Below are 24,856 nucleotides of genomic sequence, written 5' to 3'. Positions count from 1 at the left end.
TTGGCTATTTATAGTCGTAAATTAATCTTAAGTCGAAAAAGGTGTTTTTTTATAGATTTAAACTACTCAAATGATACTTAATTAAAAAGTTTAAAAATAACTCACTCATTTTCGAAAAAAGTTTATTGATTAATTTCGTTTAGCTCTCTTCGGAATAAAATAGCTAAAAACTATCAATTACTCTATAATATTCATAAATTTTAGCAATTTTATTCCGAAGAGAGCTAAACGAAATTAATCAATACATTATTTTTGTAAATGATACTGTATTACTATTATTTAATGTTTGTTTTTTTATTGCTACCTGTTCTGTTATTTTGAATTTCTTATTTTTCAAAGTTTTTCTCCTATGATTGTTCATTACCTTTGTGTTGATAATTGATATATAAAATGAATAGCCATACAATCTATTTAAAATTTTTGGTAAGTTTTAATTTGTTAAACTTTTGTTATTATTTATAGGTACTTTAAATAAATTATACATAACTAATGATTTATACCATAAAGTAAAGATTTATTAAAACTGCTATAAATACATCCCATCAGACATTCTTGTTTGTCTTTTGCTCTTGCGCTTAGTTTTCTCTTTATCTAAACTCTATTAATTTGCATCAGTCAGAAATAGATGCCTGAATAGAAATTGTTGACTGACTTTACATGACATTCAAAACAGTGGAAGTGCAAGTTGAAGTAGTTTTATTAATCAAAGTTATAATTTAGTTATTAATTTATCAATTAACTAATTAAAAACTTGTAGTACTCTTTTTTTTAAGTTTAAACTTGACAAGTTTTTAACAATTTTTATTATTAAAAAAATTGTTAAAAACTTAAAATAAAAAAATTTCCAGGTTTTATCACGATTTTTGTACAAAATTCCATGTTTTTTGGTCACCATGATTAAGACAACAATCATCAGTAGTACTTTTCTTATAGAATGACTAAGTTAAAGTAGTATTAAAGTTTTATTTTAAACACTAAAACTTAACAAAATACAAAAATTTTAAGACAAAAAAATGATACAAGTTTATAACAAAACAATTTTTAAAAAAAGTATGTTAATTTAAAAACTTCAGTAATTTTTTAATTTATAAACTAAAATAATATTTACTGCAGTAATGCAATAAACTAAAGCGTCCTTTTAGTTGACTATGAGGTTAGCTGATAAGTTGAATGTGGCATCATTTGACCGTAGTAAACACTTGCTGCAATGGTTTATTTGTACAATTAGATTTTTAAGAAGTATTACCTTTTATATAAAGATAGTATAGATATAATATTAAAATAGAGAGAGTTTTATAGATACATTACGTTAATGAAAAATAAAGAATATTCATACAGTACACTTAAACAACTTTTACTCATTTCTTTCGATTATTTACATATCTAAAAATGTAAAATAGTACAGACGAAAAAATGGAAACGTGGTATATGGAAGTTGAGACTATCTAAAAACTAGATGTTGGCTTTTATTCTATAAACTTAATGCAAAAACGTAAAAAACAATAACTAAAAAAAAACTAGTCTATAGTACTGAAAATTAAGACACGTCACTATTTTTTTTGGTAAACTATATAAAAAACAAAACATTTTAAATATAATCAATATAGAACGTGTTGATTCTATAAAACATGTTTACGAAAAAAATAAAATTCAAACTTAAATTATAAAAACGTTAACCTTTAAAATAACAAAGTTTGAAAAGTAAATTTGACATCCATAGGAGTTAAAATGAAATAAGAAATAATAAAAAAAATTTCCAGGGTAATACCTACCGCAGTAACAACTGTACTTGAAAATGATATAACTTGTTCTTTAATCCTTACTTTAACTTGTCTCAAGGCATATGAATGTCCAGGCTTAGGCTATGTAAACTTAAGCCGAATTTTCGATGATTTTATTCTTTAACGAGTAGAAGTACCTTGTTCTACTACACGGTTGAGGAGTTTTACAGTATAGTATTAAGAAAAAATGAGCCGAAAACCTGACTTAATATCTAAAAAATTTTTAGAAAATTTCTTAAAAATATTACTAAGGAAAAAAGCTTAAGGTAAACAGGACTCTTGAGCGGTACAGTAAGTTTCAAAACAGTTGAAACCTTACATTGGTTGAGTCCATCGTTCAATTTACATTCTAATATGCAATACTGAACTATTTTTCAATAAATAAAATAATTACTAATTAATTTAAGTACAATTTAAGTGAAACACTTCAAAGTTAACAACAATATCAGTTAAACAATGTATCAATACCCTACACATATTTAAAACTACACAAATTTGAAAATGTTTGATAAGGAAAATCAGCTTTTTATCAGAAACACTGTCAAAATAGTCTTGTACAAGAATCAAATATCAAAGGATAGTTCAAACTTGAAACTGATTCAAAAGCAGATTAAAATCTGACAGAAGTCTGCATTGAAAACTAAACACCATTTTATGATTTTGTTTTCCTCGATATAAACTTACAGTCTGGTTGTTTCATTGTTTATGTAACTTTTGTGATTGTGTTTTACTAGTAGATTATTTCGGTTGTTTCTTTACAGTGCAGTTCAAACTTTAAACTTATTAAAAGTAGGTCAAAATCTGTCAGAACCCTGCACTAAAAATATGGTACCAATTATGTGTCAACTAAATAAGATTTATACTCACACTTTTAAACTGTTTTTATCCCATATGCTGAATTTTGTTCAACTGAACAGTGTTTTTATTGTGCTTTTTACTCTGAACTGTTATTTCTATTACTGATAGATAATACTGTTTTGAAAGTTCTTTTTATACCACTAAGGCTTTTTTTCTGAAACTGCCTTTTTACAGGGACTGGTTACACAGTTTAGCATGTAATAACTTCGATATTTTCATGAATATATGTTTTGATGAATTTTGAATGCATAGATGTGAAAACAAAGTCTAGTTAAACACTTTTTTAAAGCTCTTAAATTCTGGTTGGTTTGTTCCTAATATTTTTACGGGACGTTTAATACAGCACTGTTTAACTTTCTATTGATCGTTTTGAAATAATAATGATTATCAAAAAAAATTACAATCTTTAACAGCATATATAAGTCTGAAACTCCAGGAACTTTGCTCCCTTTGTCAATAAAATTTCAAAAAACTTTCAATATTAAAACATATTTTCGCAACTAAGTTAAAGTTAATGAAAAAATATATTATTAGGTAGTAATAAAAAACTGTGTATATACAGTTTTGAATTCTACGTCATAATATATTTCTATTAATTGTCCAAAATTTTTCAGGTACAAAAAATGTTTAAACTATAAACAACTTGAAAATACCCGTTAAACAAAAGGCAGCTCTTAATAAGTAATCCAGTTCTTTAATTTTAAGTAAAAAAGTTTAAATATAAACTTAAGTCCTCTTATTATTATTAATGTGAAAACTTTGCCTTAAACTGTGAAGCTAACATGTAAGTATAACAAAATATTTTATACATGAGAAACTAACATATCTAATGACATGTAAATAAATAACTTAGTCAATTTCCAATTAAAACAATACAAAAAATAAATTCAAATCAAAAACAAACTACATTTTCAAAAAAAAAGTAAAAGCAAATTTAGAATATTACTTTACAGCTTGATGAAAACAAAATAAGTTGTAAAGCTACGGTTTTTCTAATGTTGTAAAATTAAAAACAATATGTGAGTTGGTCAAAAGTTTCCTAGTTTAAAATAAAACCATTAGAGTTGAAAAATCATTCAAAAACTGTCTTTTAAAACACTTTTGATTGGCTAATTTTGAATGAAAAGTATCCTTTTTCAAATGTGCTTCTTCAGTAATTATAAAATTTAAGACAGCATATACTTTTTCTACAGAAAAAACTTATAAAACTAAATTTTTACACAGTTCTTTCAAAATATAAACTAAAATTTATTTGATATCAAAAACTTAACAAATAGATAAGAACTATTTTAAAAGAAAACTATATTTGTAGCGGAAAAGCGATGCTAATACTTAAGTTTGATAATAAAATGAAATACCAAATTTGATAGCAGAAATATGTAATAGAAAATTGCCTTTTATTTTAGACAGTAGTAAAAATAATGTATTTTGTCTACGTTTTTATTTGCGTTTTTAAAGTTTCGTAAAGGGATATAAGTTATTGTTAAAATAATAAATAAGTCTGTACGTAAGAAAATATAAATGTTCTTAGCTTTCTATATAAAATAACTTTCTATATAGTTAAAAAAAAGAATGATGTCAAACCCAAGTTTATAGTGTATAGAAACTCTGTTCTCTGCATGGCAAAATTTTTTTTTATTGATGTTAAAACAAAAATTTTAAGCATTTTGTAAACTTCATAAGTATTTAAGTTAAACACTGTTTTTTTTTTATTCAGATAAGTGTTTTTTCATTAGTTTATTGAAGTTTTTAACATTATGTTTGGCGTTGAACGTCAAAAACAATGTAAAAACAAGTAAGTCAACAACAATTTAAAAACTTTTAGAATTATTTAAAGTAAACGAGGTTTCTCTATGTTAAATAAATAACTCAGTTCTATAGAGCTCGAAAAAAGTAGCTCAAAGAACATAAGTTAAACGTAGAAGATAAATATGTGTTTCCATAAATATGTATAAGTAAAAAAAAATAATAGTGATCATAAGATTAGTTGTCATGGACAAGACATCAAACTGTATCCATGGTGTATGACTCGATAACCGAAATGTTTTTTTGTACACCAGGTCCATGTACCAAACCTTTTGAGCGCTATTTTTATTGTCATCAATAAACAACAAAAATCTTAACTATGTAGAGCAGTGGTTTTCAACATTTTTATAAGCTAATCACACTAAAGTTTTGAAAAACTAATTTTGTGTACACTAAACTTTAAAAAATAAAAACTATTCCTAAAACGCTTTATTAAGTTATGTTTCAAATATCTTAATCAAAGAAAACATGACGAAACTCTACAGAGCCTAAGCCTGAACGTTCATAAGCCGTGAGACGAGCTCAAGTTAAAATAAAGATTTGATGATACCAATTCAATCACCAGACCACAATCCTTCAGTAGACTGTGTTTTGTTGGTTTTCGGTTGAGGCTGACTGAAAAATTTCAATAAGAACAAACTTAATTCTCAGTCAGTTTGATAGATTTTGGGGAGCAAAGATTTTTTTGCAGTTTAGTGTGTGTGCACAGGTTTTTATTAGTTTGAAGACCAATAATCTATTCAAAAAACAAACTAATGAACTCCTATTTGTTAGGATAGGAAACGATTGTATAAGAAAAAATCGTGTTTTACTAATAATATATAATGGCACCTACAATTCCTTGTAGAAAGCCTATACACTTTCAGGTTCACATAGCAAAAAAAAAATATACTATAAATATATACATATTTATTTACATATAAACTATTTTTGAAATAGCATATTTTGTAAAGTAAATTGCTAAAACTAACCGTAAACCCAATTCGCACAGACCCATGGTTTACATTGAAGGTGTTGATTTTGTTTTTCAAAGTGGAAATTTTTATTTCCTATACATATATCTACACTTGTAATATTTGAACTGGTATTTCCACCGCAAAGTTGCAACAATTTGATAACATTCTAAATAATATAACGTATGAAAATATTTAATTTTAAGTATTAATAATACAAAAAATAACTGATATTTGACTTGTTTACTATAGTTTCTACGCATTAAGCGTTTCATCAGAACAATAATAAAGCTAACAGCAAAATTTTAAAAATAATCACAGAAGTACACATTATGACGTGTCAAATAAATTAAATTTCAATAATTTTAGTTAGCAAATCTTAAAAACAACTTCTGTTCAAGTTGGCTTATGGTTTGTTTTGTCTAGTTTGTTCTTATTTTTAGTTTTCTTTTGTTTCTACTTTTGTTATTGATTAATTTTTTTTCTTAATTTAAAATACATACTTTGGTTGTGAAGACAGGGTTGCTGACTTTCTTTTTATTTATTTAAGCATGACACTTTTTTAACTTTTCAATATAATTTAATACTTTTATTATAATATATGTATATATATATAAAAGTTTATTTCAAGATGTAAAACTCAAAGGAGTCGAGTTTCGTGCCTATGCACTCATCAGCTTCAAAACAAGTTTAAAATAAAGCACAAAACAAAACGAACAAATGAAAGTAAAATTTTTTTGCATAAATAGATTATGACGTAATTTTAAAATTATCAAAAATCATGCAAATCGGCTTGTGCAAATATTAATTTACCAATCGACAATAAACTGGCAAAAATTCATAAAACTTCAGTGAGTAAATATATATTACGACAGATAATTGAAAGAGATAAAGATAAAATTAAGGTACAAATTGAAATTTAGGTTATTTTAAGATGAAATTAAAACTTGTTAAACTTTAAAAGCGTTTTTTTATATGTCTACAAGACGATACAAACTCGCTTCTTTTATTTAAGCATCTCTTATCTTTCAGTGCATATATAACGGCTGTTGCTTCTTTGAGTATGTTTATAACAGTCGGATTTAATATTAAGTATTTTACCTATTATTAACTATTATCTGTAGAAAATATCTTAATTTAATGAAAACATGTATACACCTACTTTATTCTATGCTTCTATTCTCTCATTAAAGTAATTATTTTTTTACAGAACCCAGTTGAAGTGTGTTGATTAGTTAACACACAGAAACATATGTTGGTACAATATAGGAAGATTACTGTATAATTTGTCTTATTTATATTCCAGTGAAGTTACTTCACTAGGATCTTTTTTTAACAAACGATTAAACCTATAATTTTGAACAGTTATAAAAGATGTATGAATAATTTCATTTTGTTCATTTTAAACTTATGGTATGTAACTGTTCAAACGAAGTTAAACAAAAAAGTATTCTGTAATGAGGAACCATAAACTTACATGATCTACAGATGACTCAACGTATACTGTAACATCACAAAAAATTTGTTGATACCACACATTCCTTGCGTAAGAGGCTAATTTCATTCTTGATAATCTATTTTGCTGATTGCATACTAAATTAAGTTCATACCGTTCTGGAGTTAGAAATTTATTCTGTTTTTCGCAATCCAATAACTGTTAACAAACACGTTGATATGAAATCAAAATTTTAGTTTACATAAATCCATATGAGAAGAAAATAATTTTTTGCTATTATATAAAACCCTGAACTATTTAGTATAAGTTACTTTTAAGGATTTAATTTTTCAACAAACTTTCCAATGTTGTTAATTTTTTGAAAATAAGTGTTTTTCAAAATTTATGGAAGAGTAATTTATATTATAAACTTAATTAGCTTAACAAACTTAATACTTCCAAAATATTTCTATAATATCTTTAAAGCTAGACGAATCCAAATTCAAAGGAATGTTATTTTAAACTATATATAAAGTTATAAGTAAAAATGTAAAGTATGACCAAATTAAAAAAAAAATTGTACTTATTTAATTAATAAAAAAAATTATAAACTAGATTTCTTGATTATACGCCCTTGACAACACGTTAAAAGATATCCGTGGTGTGCGACTCGATAATCGAAATGTTCTTCGTAAACCAGGTCCTAAGACCAAATAGTTTGACCGTATTTTTTGTCGTTCAATAAAAACTATACTATTTTAAAATTTTTGTTAAATATTAACTGAAAAAACGTAAGCCAAACGATTTCAAACCGTAAGAAAATACATAATTACTTAAATACAACTTTTATTTTGTAACTTCAGTAAAAAACTTGAGGGTTGTATGACTTTTATTTCAAAAGTTTATGCAAAATTTGTTAAGCTGTAAAAAGTGTGACAGAGATAAAATATAGTCGTAAAAGTTTTTCGCATTACAAGTTACAGTTTATCTAAAAAAATTTACAAAAAATCTAAAAAGTATACCTTATTGATACTCGATATCGATGAGATTATTTAAAATGCTTGGTTTTAAAAATTATTTAAGTAAAAAGTATTTTTAACTATTACAGGATGGCCACTGGGTTTTTGGTAAACTTTTTCCAGATTTTCAAAATTTCTTACAGGTTTTTGAAAGTAGTTTTTTTTACCACTTTTAGTAGTCAATTAATCTTAAGTTAAAAAACGTGCTAGCCATTGATTTAAATTACTTAACGATACAGTATTACTATTAATTAAATATTGTTTTATTCAATTGCAACCTGTACTATTATTTTGAAAAAAAAACTTATTCAAAGTTTTTCTTATATGATTGTTTAAAAGCTTTTATGTTGATATTTAACATAAATAGCCATACAATTTAGTTAAAAGTTGTTGTTAGTTTTAGTTTGTTAATTTCTTTATTTATTGACTAAATAAATTAATAATATTTTAAGTGTTAGAACAGGAGTCGACAGGTCAAAAAGGAACGTTTTTTTAAGTGCTTTAAAAAACATATTAAAAATTTTTTTTTTTGAAAAAAAAAATTAGGCGATAGATTATCCTTAAAAAATAACACCAAATTTTTATTTTTGTTTTTTGAGAATATTAATATATTTAACTAGATGATAAAAATAATTTAAAGTGGCCCGCGGGCCGCAGTTTGCCGACCCCTGTGTTAGAACAACAGGGTTGTCACGATTTTTTTTTTTTAATTTTTCCTGCTTTTTCAAAATTTTACCAATCTAACCTGATTTTTATCTTCCTCTTAGGTACGAGTTTTAAGTACGGACTTCCAGTTAAATATGCATTCTGAGTACATATTAGTTGATATGTACGTATTTTGAATACACACATTTTGACAAGTACGCATTTTAGCACGCACTTCTTATTGAGTACATATTTTTGAACCAATATTAATTTTCTGTCAGGTTTCTTTTTTATTTAAACTACAAAAATATTAAACGATAGTTTAAAAATCTAGAAGTATATTGCATACTTTAGTTTAAATCGATTTCGAACAACAGTCCTTCTTCAATGAACTTTAAACCAACAAAGCTAATACACATTCATGCAACTAAGTAAATAAAAGTGAAAAATCTACTAAATAACTTCTTTTCGATACTAACTTTATATAAAAATTTGAGACAACAATTCATTTTGCAGTTTATTTTATTTTTTGTGAACTTAAAGTTTTTCAATCTACCCTTTTCAAAAGTTCTTGTAGATAACTAAATAGATTTTTGTAAAATAGTAAAATTAATAAAATTGTAAGATTATGCGTCATAATAGGTAAATAAAATTATATGTACTATGTGATGCTACTATAAAGTTGTTTAGCAAAACTTAAAGTATAAAGCTTAAGTACTAGAAATTGAAAGCATTAATAGTAATCTTAATAAGAGGAAACAGACTTATTTAAACTTTCTTTAAAATAAAATCAAACAACAAAAACAAAACTTAGTAGCGAATTTACAATAAATCAAACAAATTAGAATTATAAACAAATTTTTGTTTGCATAAACTTGGCTTATTAGTTTTTATAAATATAGATTCTAAAACACTTGAATGATACATGTTACGTCCTTTACAAACAATTGAAAACATATTATCGTTATAGTTTTTTGCGCATTCTAAGTTATTTAATAAATGTTCACCTATTTGTTGGCTTATTTGTCCCATAGATCATCCAGTTTCTTAAGGCGTTGGTCACGTGTTGGTCCCTTCTTATGTGGAATCGTTGCGAAGTTCTCCCAATATACTCACTATCACAGTGGCATTTGAACTTATAGATTATCTTGCATTTTTCTGGATCAGGAGTGAGATCTTTAACAATCCCGTTAAGGGGTTTTCTGGTGGAATAAGTTATTCTTAAATTTACTGCCCCAAAAGTATTATCTACGGTTTCTGAAACTTGGTTTTCAAAAAGCTTAGCTTCCTTTCCTAAATATAGAAGTCTTAAATATACTGCACATTTATTTGGGCCGTGTTTTGTAGGGCTGACAAGTTTCGCTGTTGTCCTACTAATTGTTTTTTCAATAACTTATAAAGGGTAACCTAAAGAGCCAAAAATACTTTTAATGATATTGATTTCTTCATTTAGTTCCACCTTAGAACATATTTTATGTGCTCGAAAAACTAAGCACGATATTAAGTTGGTTTTTTGTGAGGTGGGACAAAAAGACTGCCAAGGAATATATTGGCCTACGAAAGTTGGTTTTCTATAAATGGATGTGTTTAAAGAGGTTGGTGTTCGTTGAACTAAGACATCAAGGAAAGGTAAAGAGCCATCAGCTTCATGCTCACGAGTGAACTAAAGTAAAGGATGTAAGTTGGAGATTTGGTCAAACAAATCATCCACATTGTAGTCTGTCTTGTAAGAAATAAAAATATCGTCAACGTATCTAAAGTAGTTTAGAGGTTTTTCTATATTCGTAAATAAAATGGACTCAAAGTAGCCAACAAATATATTTGCTAACTCAGGACCCAAGGGACTGCCCATCGCGACACCGTCAACTTGTCAATAGATGTAATTAAAGAACACATTTGGTAGGATAAACAGCGGTTATTACGTAGATTGTCAAAAAAATTAAAGGAATCTTTTACGCAAAATTTGGAAATTTTGTTAGAAACTTGACTTAAGATTGGAATTAAAAAGTTTGCTATTTTATATACGTCTTCGGAAGTCCATAGAGTTTAGGGCATTGGGATCCAGTTGGTTTAATAGACTCATAAACATCTTGGGAAATAAAACCTTTAACATACCAGCTTCTGAGTTTTTTTTTAAAAGCTTTCTCAATTTTAACAGTTGAGTCAGCTTTTTCAACCGGGCCTAGCTTTATAAATTTAGATTTGTCATCTAAAATAGCATTCATTTTATTTATATAATCCTCCTTATTTAAAATAACAAAAGAAGTACCTATATCTACTTTTAAAATAACAATTGGATTATTTGATTTTAACGATTTGTAGGCTAAATTACAACTTTTAAACATTTTAAAATCTGCATTGTTAATTCTACTATTTTGTAAGGAATGAGATAAATCATATAACTTAGCATAACATCTATCAAGTTTATTCTGCGAAAAAGGTTTGTGGTGTTTCAACTGTCCAGTAAGAATTTCAAATTCTGAGAAAATACATTCTCGTTGTTGTTGAAAAGGTACGGAAAAACGTAGACCATTTTCTAAAACAAATTTTTGGCAGCTTTATTTGGTAGCTAAGAACGTAGAATTTAGGTTCAATAATTACATCTATAGACAAGTTGACGGTGTCGCGATGGTCAGTCCCTTGGGTCCTGTGTTAGCAAATATATTTGTTGGCTACTTTGAGTCCATTTTATTTGCGAATATAGAAAAACCTCTAAACTACTTTAGATATGTTGACGATATTTTTATTTCTTACAAGACAGACTACAATGTGGATGATTTGTTTGACCAAATCTCCAACTTACATCCTTTACTTTAGTTCACTCGTGAGCATGAAGCTGATGGCTCTTTACCTTTCCTTGATGTCTTAGTTCAACGAACACCAACCTCTTTAAACACATCCATTTATAGAAAACCAACTTTCGTAGGCCAATATATTCCTTGGCAGTCTTTTTGTCCCACCTTACTAAAAACCAACTTAATATCGTACTTAGTTTTTCGAGCACATAAAATATGTTCTAAGGTGGAACTAAATGAAGAAATCAATATCATTAAAAGTATTTTTGGCTCTTTAGGTTACCCTTTATAAGTTATTGAAAAAACAATTAGTAGGACAACAGCGAAACTTGTCAGCCCTACAAAACACGGCCCAAATAAATGTGCAGTATATTTAAGACTTCTATATTTAGGAAAGGAAGCTAAGCTTTTTGAAAACCAAGTTTCAGAAACCGTAGATAATACTTTTGGGGCAGTAAATTTAAGAATAACTTATTCCACCAGAAAACCCCTTAACGGGATTGTTAAAGATCTCACTCCTGATCCAGAAAAATGCAAGATAATCTATAAGTTCAAATGCCACTGTGATAGTGAGTATATTGGGAGAACTTCGCAACGATTCCACATAAGAAGGGACCAACACGTGACCAACGCCTTAAGAAACTGGATGATCTATGAGACAAATAAGCCAACAAATAGGTGAACATTTGTTAAATAACTTAGAATGCGCAAAAAACTATAACGATAATATGTTTTCAATTGTTTGTAAAGGACGTAACATGTATCATTCAAGTGTTTTAGAATCTATATTTATAAAAACTAATAAGCCAAGTTTATGCAAACAAAAATTTGTTTATAATTCTAATTTGTTTAATTTATTGTAAATTCGCTACTAAGTTTTGTTTTTGTTGTTTGATTTTATTTTAATAAAAATTTTAAATAAGTCTGTTTCCTCTTATTAAGATTACTATTAATGCTTTCAATTTCTAGTACTTAAGCTTTGTACTTTAAGTTTTGCTAAACAACTTTATAGTAGCATCACATAGTACATATAATTTTATTTACCTATTATGACGCATAATCTTACAATTTTATTAATTTTACTATTTTACAAAAATCTATTTAGTTATCTACAAGAACTTTTGAAAAGGGTAGATTGAAAAATTTTAAGTTCTTAAAAAATAAAATAAACTGCAAAATGAATTGTTGTCTCAATTTCTTATAAAAAGTGAAAAAAATATATTATGACGTAGTAATACAAAACTGTGTATAAAACCAAATTTTTAAAGCTAGAAGATTTTTTACATTGTAATGATATTTTTGTATGTAAAAGTAAATCCAAATGAAATGAATATAAAAACAAAACCTTTACCGATAAAAACTTTTAATTAAAAACTATCGTAGTAAGGAACTGTTTGATGTTGTAGCTATTGTTAATAAATAATTACTGCTATCGGTGAATTATTTATTTATTCTAGTATTTCTTAGCTATAAATGTTCTGTTGAGTGGTTGCTGTGTTCCACATGTGTACTTCAGCGAAAGATAACTATAATAATAACTTATTGGAATGTAAATTAAAAAATAAAAACTTAATCATTCGAATTATGCACTGAACTAGGTATACTTTTTTCTCACTGCTTACCTCTTTGCAAATAATCAAGTATCACAAATGTGAAGTAAACTATTGAAAAATAAAGTTTTAAATTAATATACTCAAACTAAATCTAAATTAGTTCTGCAAAATTAAAAATAGTATCAAAATTTTAACATTTGTAAATATTTAGTAAACTTAACCATGTTCTGTTACATAAATTAAATACTTTCTCATATCATTTAAAACAGAAAATACTTTTCAACTCTTACTTACTTTACAAACTTAATATTAATTATAATAAAGTAAATCTTACATCTGTTTTATAAAATACATTCTCCTATTGTTTGTTATGAAATCTTAGAAATACAAAAATAATTAACATAATCTGCTTTTACTTACCTTTAAAATATAATCAACTGTGAAAAAACTATATAAAACATTAAACAATACACACAAACTCGTTACATAAAATACTAAACTAAGTGTTTAATCATAAAGATCTTAGTAACTTACTTAAACAAAAAACAGTCTGAATCTAAAATTTTGCAAAATAGACTGTTGTGTATATATCAAAGTTTCACTATAGAAGTGTCCTTGCCACAGGTCATCAATACTAAAAGATTACACACAACAACTTCTTGTTCAAATAGGGTAACAGTTCAAGATGTTTTTAGGAAAACTTTGCAACTTTAGTCTGACTTTATAAAGGTTTTTTTTAATCAATTTTACCATTTGAAGGCTTTGGAGTTTAATAATTTTGTAAGCAAATTTCTAGGAAAATTTTGCAATTTTAGTCTAACTTTAAAGGATTTTTTGTAAATTTTAAAGCTTTAAAAATATGGAATTTTGTAAATTCTGACTTTTTGCCATCTTACCAAAAAAAAAAAACTGTCATAAAAAGCTAATATAATGCTAAATAAGAACAAGAACTTAAAGAAAATTCAAAAAGAATAAATAACATTTGATATAACTTACAATTGGTCTTGTAATTCTACTAAAAACATTAAACCTAACTAAATGATACTTATTATCCCTACTTTAAATAAACTGGCACAACTAATGATTTATAAGTTAAAAAAATATTACAGCAATATACATACATTTGGCATAAAACATTGCATCAGAAATTTTTATTTGGCTCTGCTCTTGTTCTCTTAATCTAAACCAGGATTTACTAAACTTTTTCGCAAATGGCCCCCTATAAAAAATAAAAAAGTCATGGCCCCCTTCAACAAGATTACTCAAAAACTACCATAAATAACACTAAAAACCTTTTTTTTTGCTCTTCATCTGCAACTCTAGAATATCTAGTGTAAGTTTCAAATTATGACCGCATGGCCCCCCTCTTACCCCTTTGCTGCTCGTGGCCCGCTTTGTAAAACCCTGATCTAAACTCTATAAAGTTGCATCAGTCAGAAATTTGTTCTTCTTGACTGACTTTACATGACATTAAAAACAATGGAAATGCAAGTAATTAAGTTTATTTAATTAAAGTATTAATTTAACTATAAATCTATCAATCAATAGTTTAAAGCTAGTAAATTTTTTTTTTAAGTCTGAAATTGATAAGTTTACAATTTTTAGGAAACAAAGTTGTGAAAAAATAAAATTTAAATAAAATTCCTGGTTTTTCCACGATTTTTGTACAAAATTTCAGTTTTTTCTGTTTTTTTTTAAATTTCCCAAATTCCATTTTTTTGCTTAAGTTGTCAAGTTCTAGGTTTTGTTGCCACCCTGCTATTACTTAACTTGAACGCAATATATGATATATACCATCATATTTTATTGCATAGTATCATATTACGCATATCAAGTAAACAATAAATAAGTAGATCTCTTCTATTTTCTAATTTTTTTTTAATAAGTATACATTAACTGTAACACTGTAGCTGTAACACTGGAGGTGACTTCAGTGTACTCAGGTTACAAGTAGAAAAATATATTAATAAATGCATCCTCATTGGAATATGACAGAACTTGGGTGAGTTCAAGGATACCAAGCAAGACATCATTGTACCTTTCAAACTCATAAAATATATAAACGCTTCATAAATACTATCTATAATTAAGCAAAATTGCAGAAAAAAAACCCATTCTGGTTTAAGAATCCACAGCCCTCTACAACAAGCCATTGCTATTTCTTTATGATAGGTTGTTTCATCGGTTACCATATGCGTAGTATCATCATCTAAAAGTAAGCACTTTTTTATGCTTCCACCTAATTTTTTAGTAATCCGCTTTAGTCGAACCCTGCAATTTAACAAAACAAACTTAAAATTAAAAAAAAAGTAATTTAAACTGGAAAACAAGAGTATAAACACACCTTTTCAGAATTTATCTTCAGAAAAAAAAAACGCATAATGTAATAAATTGAAAACAACAAAATTAAACGTGCTCTTACTTTCTCTATTTTCTTCTCTGAAGGTAACAACTCTAAATGATTAATTATAAAGTAAAACTATAAAATAATTTAACTGGGTACAGGGTTGCCAAATGTTTTTGAATTTTTTTTCTAAATTTCTTCCAGGTTTTTTAAGAAAGAAGTTTTTCGGTGCATTTTTAGTAAAAAATTAAACTTAAGGTAAAAAACTATGTATATTAATATTACAAAATTGAAAATATACTGTAAAACTACTTTAAATGTGTTTTTTGGTAAAAAAATCAATCAATAAATTTTTTTTTTACTTAATAGATCTTTGGTACTTTATCGAAATTTCATATCTTTAAAACTCCAGGTTTTCAGTTACTTTTGTTTGAAATTCCATTTTTTTCAACATTATTTAAAATTACAGTTTTTTTCAGGCTTTTTAAACCTAATTGTCAAATTCCAGATTTTCCAGAATTCTAGATTTTTTGTCGACCCTGTGGGTATTGTAATAAAGCATGCGGTATAATATGTATTTAAATAATAACATTTTTGTATTTTGAACAAAATGTTATATTTATAAAACGTTATATAGCGGAAAAATAGAAGTTTTTTATATAAAGGGACAGCAATTCTTTTAGCATTTAACTTAAATAAAAAAACTTAACTTTTCAAAGTTTATCAAATTATATTGGTAAGATTTAAAATCTTTTGGAAATTTAACTCTGTTTATTTAATATTTTATGTGAGCGAAACGTCAAAAGTCAACAAAGTAATTGCGTACAAAAAATTTGTTAAGATTTTAAATTACTTTAATGCTATAAATATTTTAGTAGTAATAAAGCTATTTTATTTAAAATAAAACTGTGTATTTCATTTTATATAAAAGTGTATGCAAAGAGATCTGAAAATACTTGTGACAAAAAAAATTCTTCAAGTTTTTCTTAGCAGTTAAAGGTAATAACAAAAAATATTAAAGGTAAGAATTAATTATTATTCTTTTAAATGTGTATAATACGGAACTTGACTATCGACTTCGTGCACTTCTCAAGATACACTTTCTGGCTCACTTGTTACGAGATAGTTTCATTTTCATTCACAAGAAAGTTGCGGCAATTCAAAGAAGGTATCAAAAAAGATATTTTATTTTCACATGGTATTAACTAAATCGTCAGGAACCAAGTCATTAATAAAAAATTATAAAATCATTAACTTTTTATATACAGTACATATGTTGTGATTTATAATTTTTTTTTGTATTTTAGACTCACAGTAAAAATTAGTTTCTGCTCATACAGTATATGACAACCATATTAAGTAATCTTTACTTGTAAACTAAGTATTGGAAGTTACTCGTAAGTAAGGCACGGAGAGTGTATTAAGAGCAAAATGTCTTCTCCTTAAGTTAAACATAACCCAAAACCTGTCTGACTTTAGAAGTACTAGAGTTGGTATTAACTAAAGATTTGTGCTAAAATTAAAATTTGATTCAGTTTTTTTGTTTTACAAACACGATCTTTTCACATATGAATATTTTTTCAGACCTTAATTTTTTCTTACAGTAAAATATGTCAGTATATTTTTTATCCCGGATATGTTAAAAGCAGTATAACATTTAATTTAATAATAAATTAATATTTTTAACCCAAAAAATTTAATTTTAGATTATTTTTTAACAAAAACTATATATTTTTGATAACTAAATTTTTTGGCAGAAAATATTTCAGAATACTTTCTTTGTTATGTTATGTTTTAGTTTTTACATAAAAGTTAAATATTTTATTTATATTTGTATCTCGTAAAAGAAAACAACTTTCGTTGAAAAATCAAGTCAACTACAATTTTTTTTAATTGTAGAGTTTTTAAAAACAATATTCCGTTTACGAGTAGTAGATTCTGAAAGAAACATAACAATAAAGAAAGTACACAGCACAAACATATAATACAAATACAATAATACAGGCTCTATGAATGAATCTAAAGAAATATTTCAATGTAGATTTTTTAGCCAAATGTGGCAATTATATTAAATAAAAAATGCATACATATTACACAGTATTTATATGTTTTTCTTAGTAAACATAAAAATATAATTTTACGTTTTTTGTTTGAATATTTCTTTTGTAGCACTTGCTTTGAAAAAACTTTTTCTCATCAAAACCATAATCAGAAAAAAGCTAATATAATAGAAATATATATATTTGCAACCTATCGTTATATCGTTTAGTTACGCACTTTGCGCAAGGACGCAGTGTGCGTAGATTCGCGAGAAGGTACTGTAAAAGATTTATTGCTTTAGAAGTGTTATTAATTAAATTTATAAATAAACTATTAATGCAAAATTTCAACATAAACTATAGCAAACTAAGTAATCTCTAAGTCTCTGTGAAAAAAAACATTTAATAGTATTTACCTGATATTTTGTGATACTCGGATACAAACAGAATATTTAGCAGCTTTATTTTTTGCTTGTTGTTGAAATTTTCTAGTGTTAGGGCTTACAAAGTCTTCAAACGAATTGTTCGTTGCTAAGTGGAAATAAAAAATATAGAATTATTTAAAAGAAGTAAACGCAAAGTTATCGAAATTATTTTAATTTACTTATACAAATGTTTAAAACATAGCAATTGTTAACAGTCTTTGACATAAGAAGATCTGAACGAAACAAGTTCTTTGGAATACAACAATAATTTTGTAAAAGTACTTAATTTAGGGTTGCCAAATGTTTTTTGTAAATTTCATCAAGGTTTTAAAAGAACATGTTTTTTGAGTCATTTATAGCAGTGGTCGTCAAGCTAATTAAAATCTGTGTAAACCAAAATTCAAAAAATAAAATCGGTGCACCCAAAGATCTAATTTTAATAAGTGCCGATAGTGGTGTCACTACGTAAACACTTTTACTAATGCATTTCTCCTTAAAATAAATAACTCAGTTTATATTAACATGCAAACCTTTTAACAACTAAAACTTATCATTTGATCCTCTTTTTAATGAACCTTTCTATTTGGTTTACCTTGTTTGCACAATAATATTTTATTAATATTGCTTTGTCTTACACACTTATTAATTGAACAAATCTCCGCAATCACTACAAAAGTCCCAGTACAGTACTCTTAAAATGTTTTATTTAATATTTTTATGTCGCTTAAACTAGATAAGTATTATAATAAAAACTGGACTTTGTTTTTGTAGTCTAAAAATTTGTGCACCCCTAAATGTGTTTGTGTACCCTGAAAGTTTTGTGTACCCGAAAATAAATTTCGTGCACACTAGTGTACACCTTGACGACCCTGACTTTAAGTTAAATAGTATAACAACATTAAAAATATATTGTTAACTTACTTTACTTGTGTTTTTTAATGAAATTTTATTTATACAGGGTAGTCACTGGTTCTAGAGAAATTTCTTCTAGGTTTTTTAGTTTATTTTTAGTTTAAAGTTAAGTTTAAAAACTGTGTTAAATAGTATAAGAACATTGAAAAGATACTGTAAAAATGTTTTTTATTAAAAAGACTTTTGATGATTAAAACAGATTTTTTTATTTATATGACACATTTTACATGTCAAATCTAATTTTACTTAACATTTAAAATTTGTTCAAAATTCCAGGTTTTTATGACCTAAATTGTCAATTTCCAGGTTTTTTTGAAAACCTGCTAATTAATTAAAAACTAACGACATGTAAAATTAACACAGCTCTAAGGAGTACTGAAACAAATAAAGATACTCCAAAAAATAAAGAAGTAAAAAATTAATGTGTTTCTATAAATATACTAACATATATAAACAACAGTACCCTGCCAACTAGATACGCACTTCCTAGGTACGTACTGCCGGTATGGTACGCACTTTTTAGCTAAAAAGCGTTGTGTTCAAAGTAAAATTTTATCTTTACTTTGAAATTAAAAAAACAAACCTTAAGTAGTAATACAAAGTATATTTAGAAATAATTTATACAATTCTAAATTAAAATAAAATTAAAGGTGTAAGCATATCTGCTTTGTCTCGTTCTGGAGAGATTTATAAAACCTGCAAAAAAGCGGAATCAGAATAAAAAGCCGAACATCGCCTAAGCGTATGTGTATTTGAGCGTCGCGTACTTAAGCCGTATTTTTGTGCTTAGTTTTAGAAAATTATTTATTTTCGATTATGTTTGGGACGTATTTTGTTTGTTCATAAGTCGCTTGTCTATAAGCATTTTTGTTATTTAGCATTGATTTCTATTCTTAACGGCGTTGCTTGCTTTTACTTAGCGAGACACTTACTTTCTTTTCTAAGATCGTAGATTGTTTATATTGTAAAATAAATTATGAGTGTTAATTCGCATTTGTTTACTAACTAGAATTTAATTTAGATCAGCTTATAGTTCTTTTACTAGCACTTATTAGATTACAATAGGCCTCATATAAAGTAGGCTTTATTGTAACATACTTTCATTAACACTATCAGTAGTAATAACCACTGATATATGAGTATGAGCGCTAGCAGTAAGAAATCCATACCTTTGTCAGCCTATGACCGCTCGAGGTTGGTTACTGAAAAGGTTTTGGATGCTAGTAAGCACATACAGTGCTTATTCACTTATCTGGACAGTTTCAATCGGAAGACAATTCAAAAAAAATTTTCACCAACAATTAAAAACAGACTAGAAGTTTGTAAAATGGTAAAAACAATGTGCCAAAGTCTTTTATGATCAAGCAGTTCAGTATAGGCAGGTCTACTTTGTACGACATTTTAAAAAATGAAGAAAAGTTTATTAAGTTTAAGGCAGAAAAGAAGGAGCTGGGATTAATTAAAGCTACAAAAACTAACAAAAATGTAGAGGGAGGCTGGTTTGAAAAGTTAGACAGCGCCCTTTATATCTGGTTTAGTCAGGAACGTGAGATGGGTAGTCCAATAACTGGTCAAATACTCTTAGAAAATGCCTCTGAATTACACCGTGTAATTTACGGTGAACATTTTAGTTCACTATAGTAAGCATTAGTCAAATTCATATTATTATTTGAAAAAAATGATTTTTGTACTTATCCGAAATTTTGGTTATCCGGACATGTGTACAGAAAAATCTTGCCCAATGTGTCCGGATAAGTAAATAAGCACTGTACTAACAAGTAACTCTGAGCCGGCTAACATATCAGACCGACACAATGTGTTGTCAGATGAACAAAGTAAGTTGATTTGATGGAATCAGAAATTAAGTTATGAAATTACAAACTGTATATCAAATCCAATATTTAAAATAAACATATTAGAATCTACTTATCTAACAAATATAACGAACAGTGCAGTTTAAATTTGCACATCCCATTGTTAAAACATAGAAATAAAAGAGGCCGATCACTTCTAACTCAATAATTTCTAACCCGTTTTACTTGTTTATTTTATCTTTATTTTTAATCTGGATTTCATGCAAAAACAAACTAGTCTCAATAAAGTTATTAAAATAATGAAACAATTTTAAAATTTAGTTACTTTTAAACACTGTGGTTTTAATGTGTTACGTAAAAAATGTTTTTAGAATAAACTTTAATTTTAGTATTAACTTAACATAATTTTAATTTATTTTTATTACCTCATTTTTGATTTTTCATTCTACACATAGTTTTAATTTATTTTCATTGTTTTTTTTTTGTTTTTTCAATCTACTTTAACAGATGTTTTCTTTAATCATATAATCAATTTACGTTTACCTTACAATACTTTGAAATCTTTTTTGTGCGAATTTAAAGTCAGCAGTTATAACTATATAAAAGTTGGACCTCATTGTAATTCACGTGATTATAATAATTTTAACATATGCAAATTTTAAAAAGTAAATCTCTACAATTGTAATATTCAGATACAAAAACGTTTATATTACGGTCTAAAAACTACATTGTAAGTCTGACGTAAATGTTGTATTATTGCTGGCTAGTGTATTAATTTTTTATAGAAATTTAATCTTAATAACTTATACAAATTGTTTTACAACTTGCATAGGCCTATTAAGATAATAAAATTCAAACAAACATAAGAAGAAATTAAATACTTTTGTTATATTAAGTGGATAAACATGACTTTTAGATATAACCTAGCTATTAAAACAATTATGTCATATAATAAACCGCAAAAGTATGTTACGACGATTGAACGTCTTGATTTCACACCGTTTATAAATTCCTACTTAGTCCTAAAGCAAAATATCACTAATACAGACATGTTTATTTGTATGACAAGTCCGAGGGTAATTAAATCTCGCCTAGGTAATCTTCTTTATATTTTTATCTAATAAAGCAACAATTTTTGCAAACATTTTCTGGATTATGAAAAATGTTTTCAAAAACATAAATTTCAAGTCTATCATTTATATTATTAAAATAAAATAGATTTTTTTTGAGTTTAAGGTTTTATGGGTTTATAAAAGTGGCAACACATAAAGAATTATAGGGGGTCATGAACAACATAAATTGCCTTGCATACAGTTGTTACTCATACTTCAACATTCCATTTATTTTGAATTTTTAACATAACTGCATACTTTGACATAAAGTTCAATAACATTGGAGGCAGTTTAAACTGCTCTGTTCCCGCTATGACGTCATCACGCGTCATTCATGACGTTTTTTTATTTTGTAGATTCGTAACTTTTTTGAGCTAGCTACGTCCCTAGTGTGTAGTAATAGAAACATAATTTTGTCCCAATATTTTATTTTGTTTAAACTCAGTTGGAATATTCTTTGTCAAACTACCCTAAGCAAAATAATTTATAATTCTGATACTTTACATACCTACTTTTGTCAATCTGTGACAATGTACTTCAGTAAAACCCTAATAGAAAAATTTAAAACTGAAAATAATTACAAAACTTGTGATACACTTAACAAGTTAAAATTTGTCTCGAGTGATTTCTAGTAATTAAACTATTGCATTTATAAAATCATTATTAATTCTGCTAAGGGTTATAATAAATATAGAAATCTAAATACTTATCAAATCTTAACTTAAAATGACATACTTTCGAAATTTTTGTAAATTAAATGGATTCGAAATAGTGATCAATCGATAAAATTAGTATCCGGCCGGATTCGAATCAATTTAAAATAAATATCTGGTCGGATCCTGATGATAATTTCTAATTAGGATCTAAAAAGGGATTATCCGACCGGATCAGTAAATTGGTTCCGGTAGACTACTAATTCGAAACGCTCCGGCCCGCCGATTAAAAACGTTGCCCACCCATACTTTAAATTATATTTCTCTTGATAGTTTAATTTAAGACCTCTTAGCTCTATTCTAAGCACACATTTTATTTTATACTATACTACTATTTAGGTGCTCGCTTAAAACTGACTTACAGATAACGGCGTTTAAGGACATAGGGAGGAGGGGTGGGGTAGTCCAACTTTTTTTTGATAATTAAGTTTGGCTCTTACTTGAAAGCTTAGAGTATAAACTATTAAGATACTTTTTATAGAATAAAAAATCAAATAACTTTTGATATATAATCTGCTTTGTAAAAAATATCCGAACCGAATAAAATCAAAATTTTTCAAGGCCGGTTTTCTGAAAAATTTGAATAATTTCATTAAAAATCTATCTCCTTATTCATTTGTATAGCAATTTACTTTAAACTTTTAGGAAACGTACTTTTTAATATTACCAACAACTTGTATGAAGCGGATTTTTGAAAAAGAAGAAGATTTTCGTTATTTATTAAAAAAAAAAATTGAAAGAAAAATTAAAAACCTGTTTCTTACAAGTTGTTCAAGTTTTATAAAAGATAACTCTTTTTAAAGTTTTAAAACAATTGCTCAAAAATTAAAGGAGAAGATAGATTTTTAGTGAGATAGTCTAATTTCGCCTTTTTAGTTTGCGCCTCCATTAGAAACCTTTTGTACCCTCTAACTTTGATCGCTTATACCTCAAAAGTTACGTTTAAATTTAACAAGCAGTAAAAAGTTACTAGTAGCTTATTTATTCATGTAAAAAACAAGACTAAAATTTCAAAAAAAGTTTAGGTTTAAAATGATTTTTGTTCAATATTTCAGGTATTTTTCAAAATTTATCAAATTCCAGGTTTTCTGGCCACTTTGTGGTTACTAATTAAAATGACAAGGAATAACACAAAATGGCAAGATACTCTCCACGGCAATTAAAAACAAACGCTTAAAAAACTGATGCAAAAAGTAACTAAACCGTTCTAAAATAGTTTTCTAATGTATAGAGAAAAAGAATAACAGCAACTTTCAACTGTGTTTTTCTGACAATTGATTAGTTTACAGAACCTCGAATCTACTATAATCCTTGCTTTTACTGTGTCGTCTGGTAGCATATTGTGTTGGTCTTATTTTATAGCTATCTCCGGATTACTTGCTCTAGTATGTTTACTAGCACCCGAAGCCTTTTCAGCTGTTTAAGCACGCATAGCTTGCTTAGTAACCATCTTAGAGATGGTGGCGGCTGGTAAAGGCTAGAGTTTCCTGCTGCTAATACTCATAGTCGGTATCTAGATTAATACTACGAATAAAGATAAACTAGATATCTAATTTATAAAAACCTTACTATAGTCTAATCCAGTGGTCGGCACGGTGTACACTGGTGCACACTAGTGTACATGAAATTTCTTTTAGTGTGCATGAGACTTTTTGGGTTTGTGAAACTTATTTTGGGGTACATGGATTTTTTTTTTCGCGCAGAAACTAAATTAACGTTTTTTTTTAAATCTTTTTACATTTAAGACATATTCAACCTTGATATCTAATTGACCATTTTGTTGTCAATAAAACGACCATTTTTGTACTCTCCTAGTTCTATTCTGTTACATTATGTAAAAATTCTAGTTAGTATTTTAGACCTGGGTGATACAAGTAAAATATTGTTGTAAAAATTAGATCATCGATATTAAAAGTTTATTGAAATGGATAGCGTAAACTGGTAAATTTAAAATAAGCGTGTAAAATTAACTGGGTGTTACCGAATTATTAGTAAAAAAAAACGATTAAAAGTGTTTACATATTCTTAAACACTAGCGGCGCTAAAGAATGAAAATTGGGGTGCACAGAATTTTAATTTTGTGATTTAGGGTTCACGGATTCGAAGTAGCGTGCCGACCACTGGTCTAATCTACTGTTTAAGTATTTAGAGCATAACTTGTTATCTTACTAAGCTAATCTGTAAGTAGTAAACAAATAACGGTAAACATTCAACTTTAGTTATACAACGTAAACAAAATAACGACGAGAAAAGAATACTCGCACTTTATACAATTTATCGCTTTTGAGACGGGTGTTTATGTATTTGAGTTACTTTCAATTCTCAATAGCTCGTTTTGATATTAGTGTTTAGGTTCGAGGAACAATCACTTCACGTATAACGAATTCAAATTACCTGGGTTAAACAACAGAAGTTGTTCAACAATCTAGACTAGGTTTTTTATTATATTAGAGGAAAGTGAAGGTTTTCGAATTCGATTGTACACACCGATCTATTTTAAAAGTTGCAAAATATAATTCAGTGAATTAAGTAAAAGGAACTTATTATAATTATAATGTGGTTGGAAAACGTTCTTAATTCAAATTTGCCGAAGAGTCTATGTTACAGTTCTAAATAGTCAAGTTTTCTTCATTAAGTAAAATTTAGAAGGCC

At 26.9% G+C, this 24,856-nt stretch overlaps 1 protein-coding gene across 7 annotated transcripts in view; it reads right to left on the bottom strand.

Moving 5' to 3' along the window:
• Nucleotides 1-954: 954 nt before the first annotated feature.
• LOC145834033 (uncharacterized) overlaps nucleotides 955-24,856 on the bottom strand; it is a 98,007-nt gene continuing 74,105 nt past the window's right edge. For 4 of the 7 annotated variants that reach the window (XM_082941347.1, XM_082941349.1, XM_082941352.1 and 1 more), the window contains 5 exons: nucleotides 17,645-17,759; nucleotides 14,957-15,116; nucleotides 6,876-7,052; nucleotides 5,417-5,567; nucleotides 955-1,202 (listed from right to left, as the gene is read on the bottom strand). In XM_082941347.1, coding sequence (XP_082797473.1) covers nucleotides 1,147-1,202; nucleotides 5,417-5,567; nucleotides 6,876-7,052; nucleotides 14,957-15,116; nucleotides 17,645-17,759 — 659 coding nt within the window. In that variant the 3' untranslated portion in view covers nucleotides 955-1,146. Of the gene's footprint in view, nucleotides 1,203-5,416; nucleotides 5,568-6,875; nucleotides 7,053-14,956; nucleotides 15,117-17,644; nucleotides 17,760-24,856 lie in introns of those variants that run through there. The other 3 variants (XM_082941351.1, XR_014369772.1, XM_082941353.1) reach the window with 3 other exon arrangements.

This window comes from Thalia democratica, chromosome 4 (genome assembly GCF_965202585.1).
Source record: "Thalia democratica chromosome 4, ktThaDemo2.hap1.1, whole genome shotgun sequence".
Classification (NCBI taxonomy): Eukaryota; Metazoa; Chordata; class Thaliacea; order Salpida; family Salpidae; genus Thalia; species Thalia democratica.
This window is presented reverse-complemented; position numbering and strand designations above follow the sequence as displayed.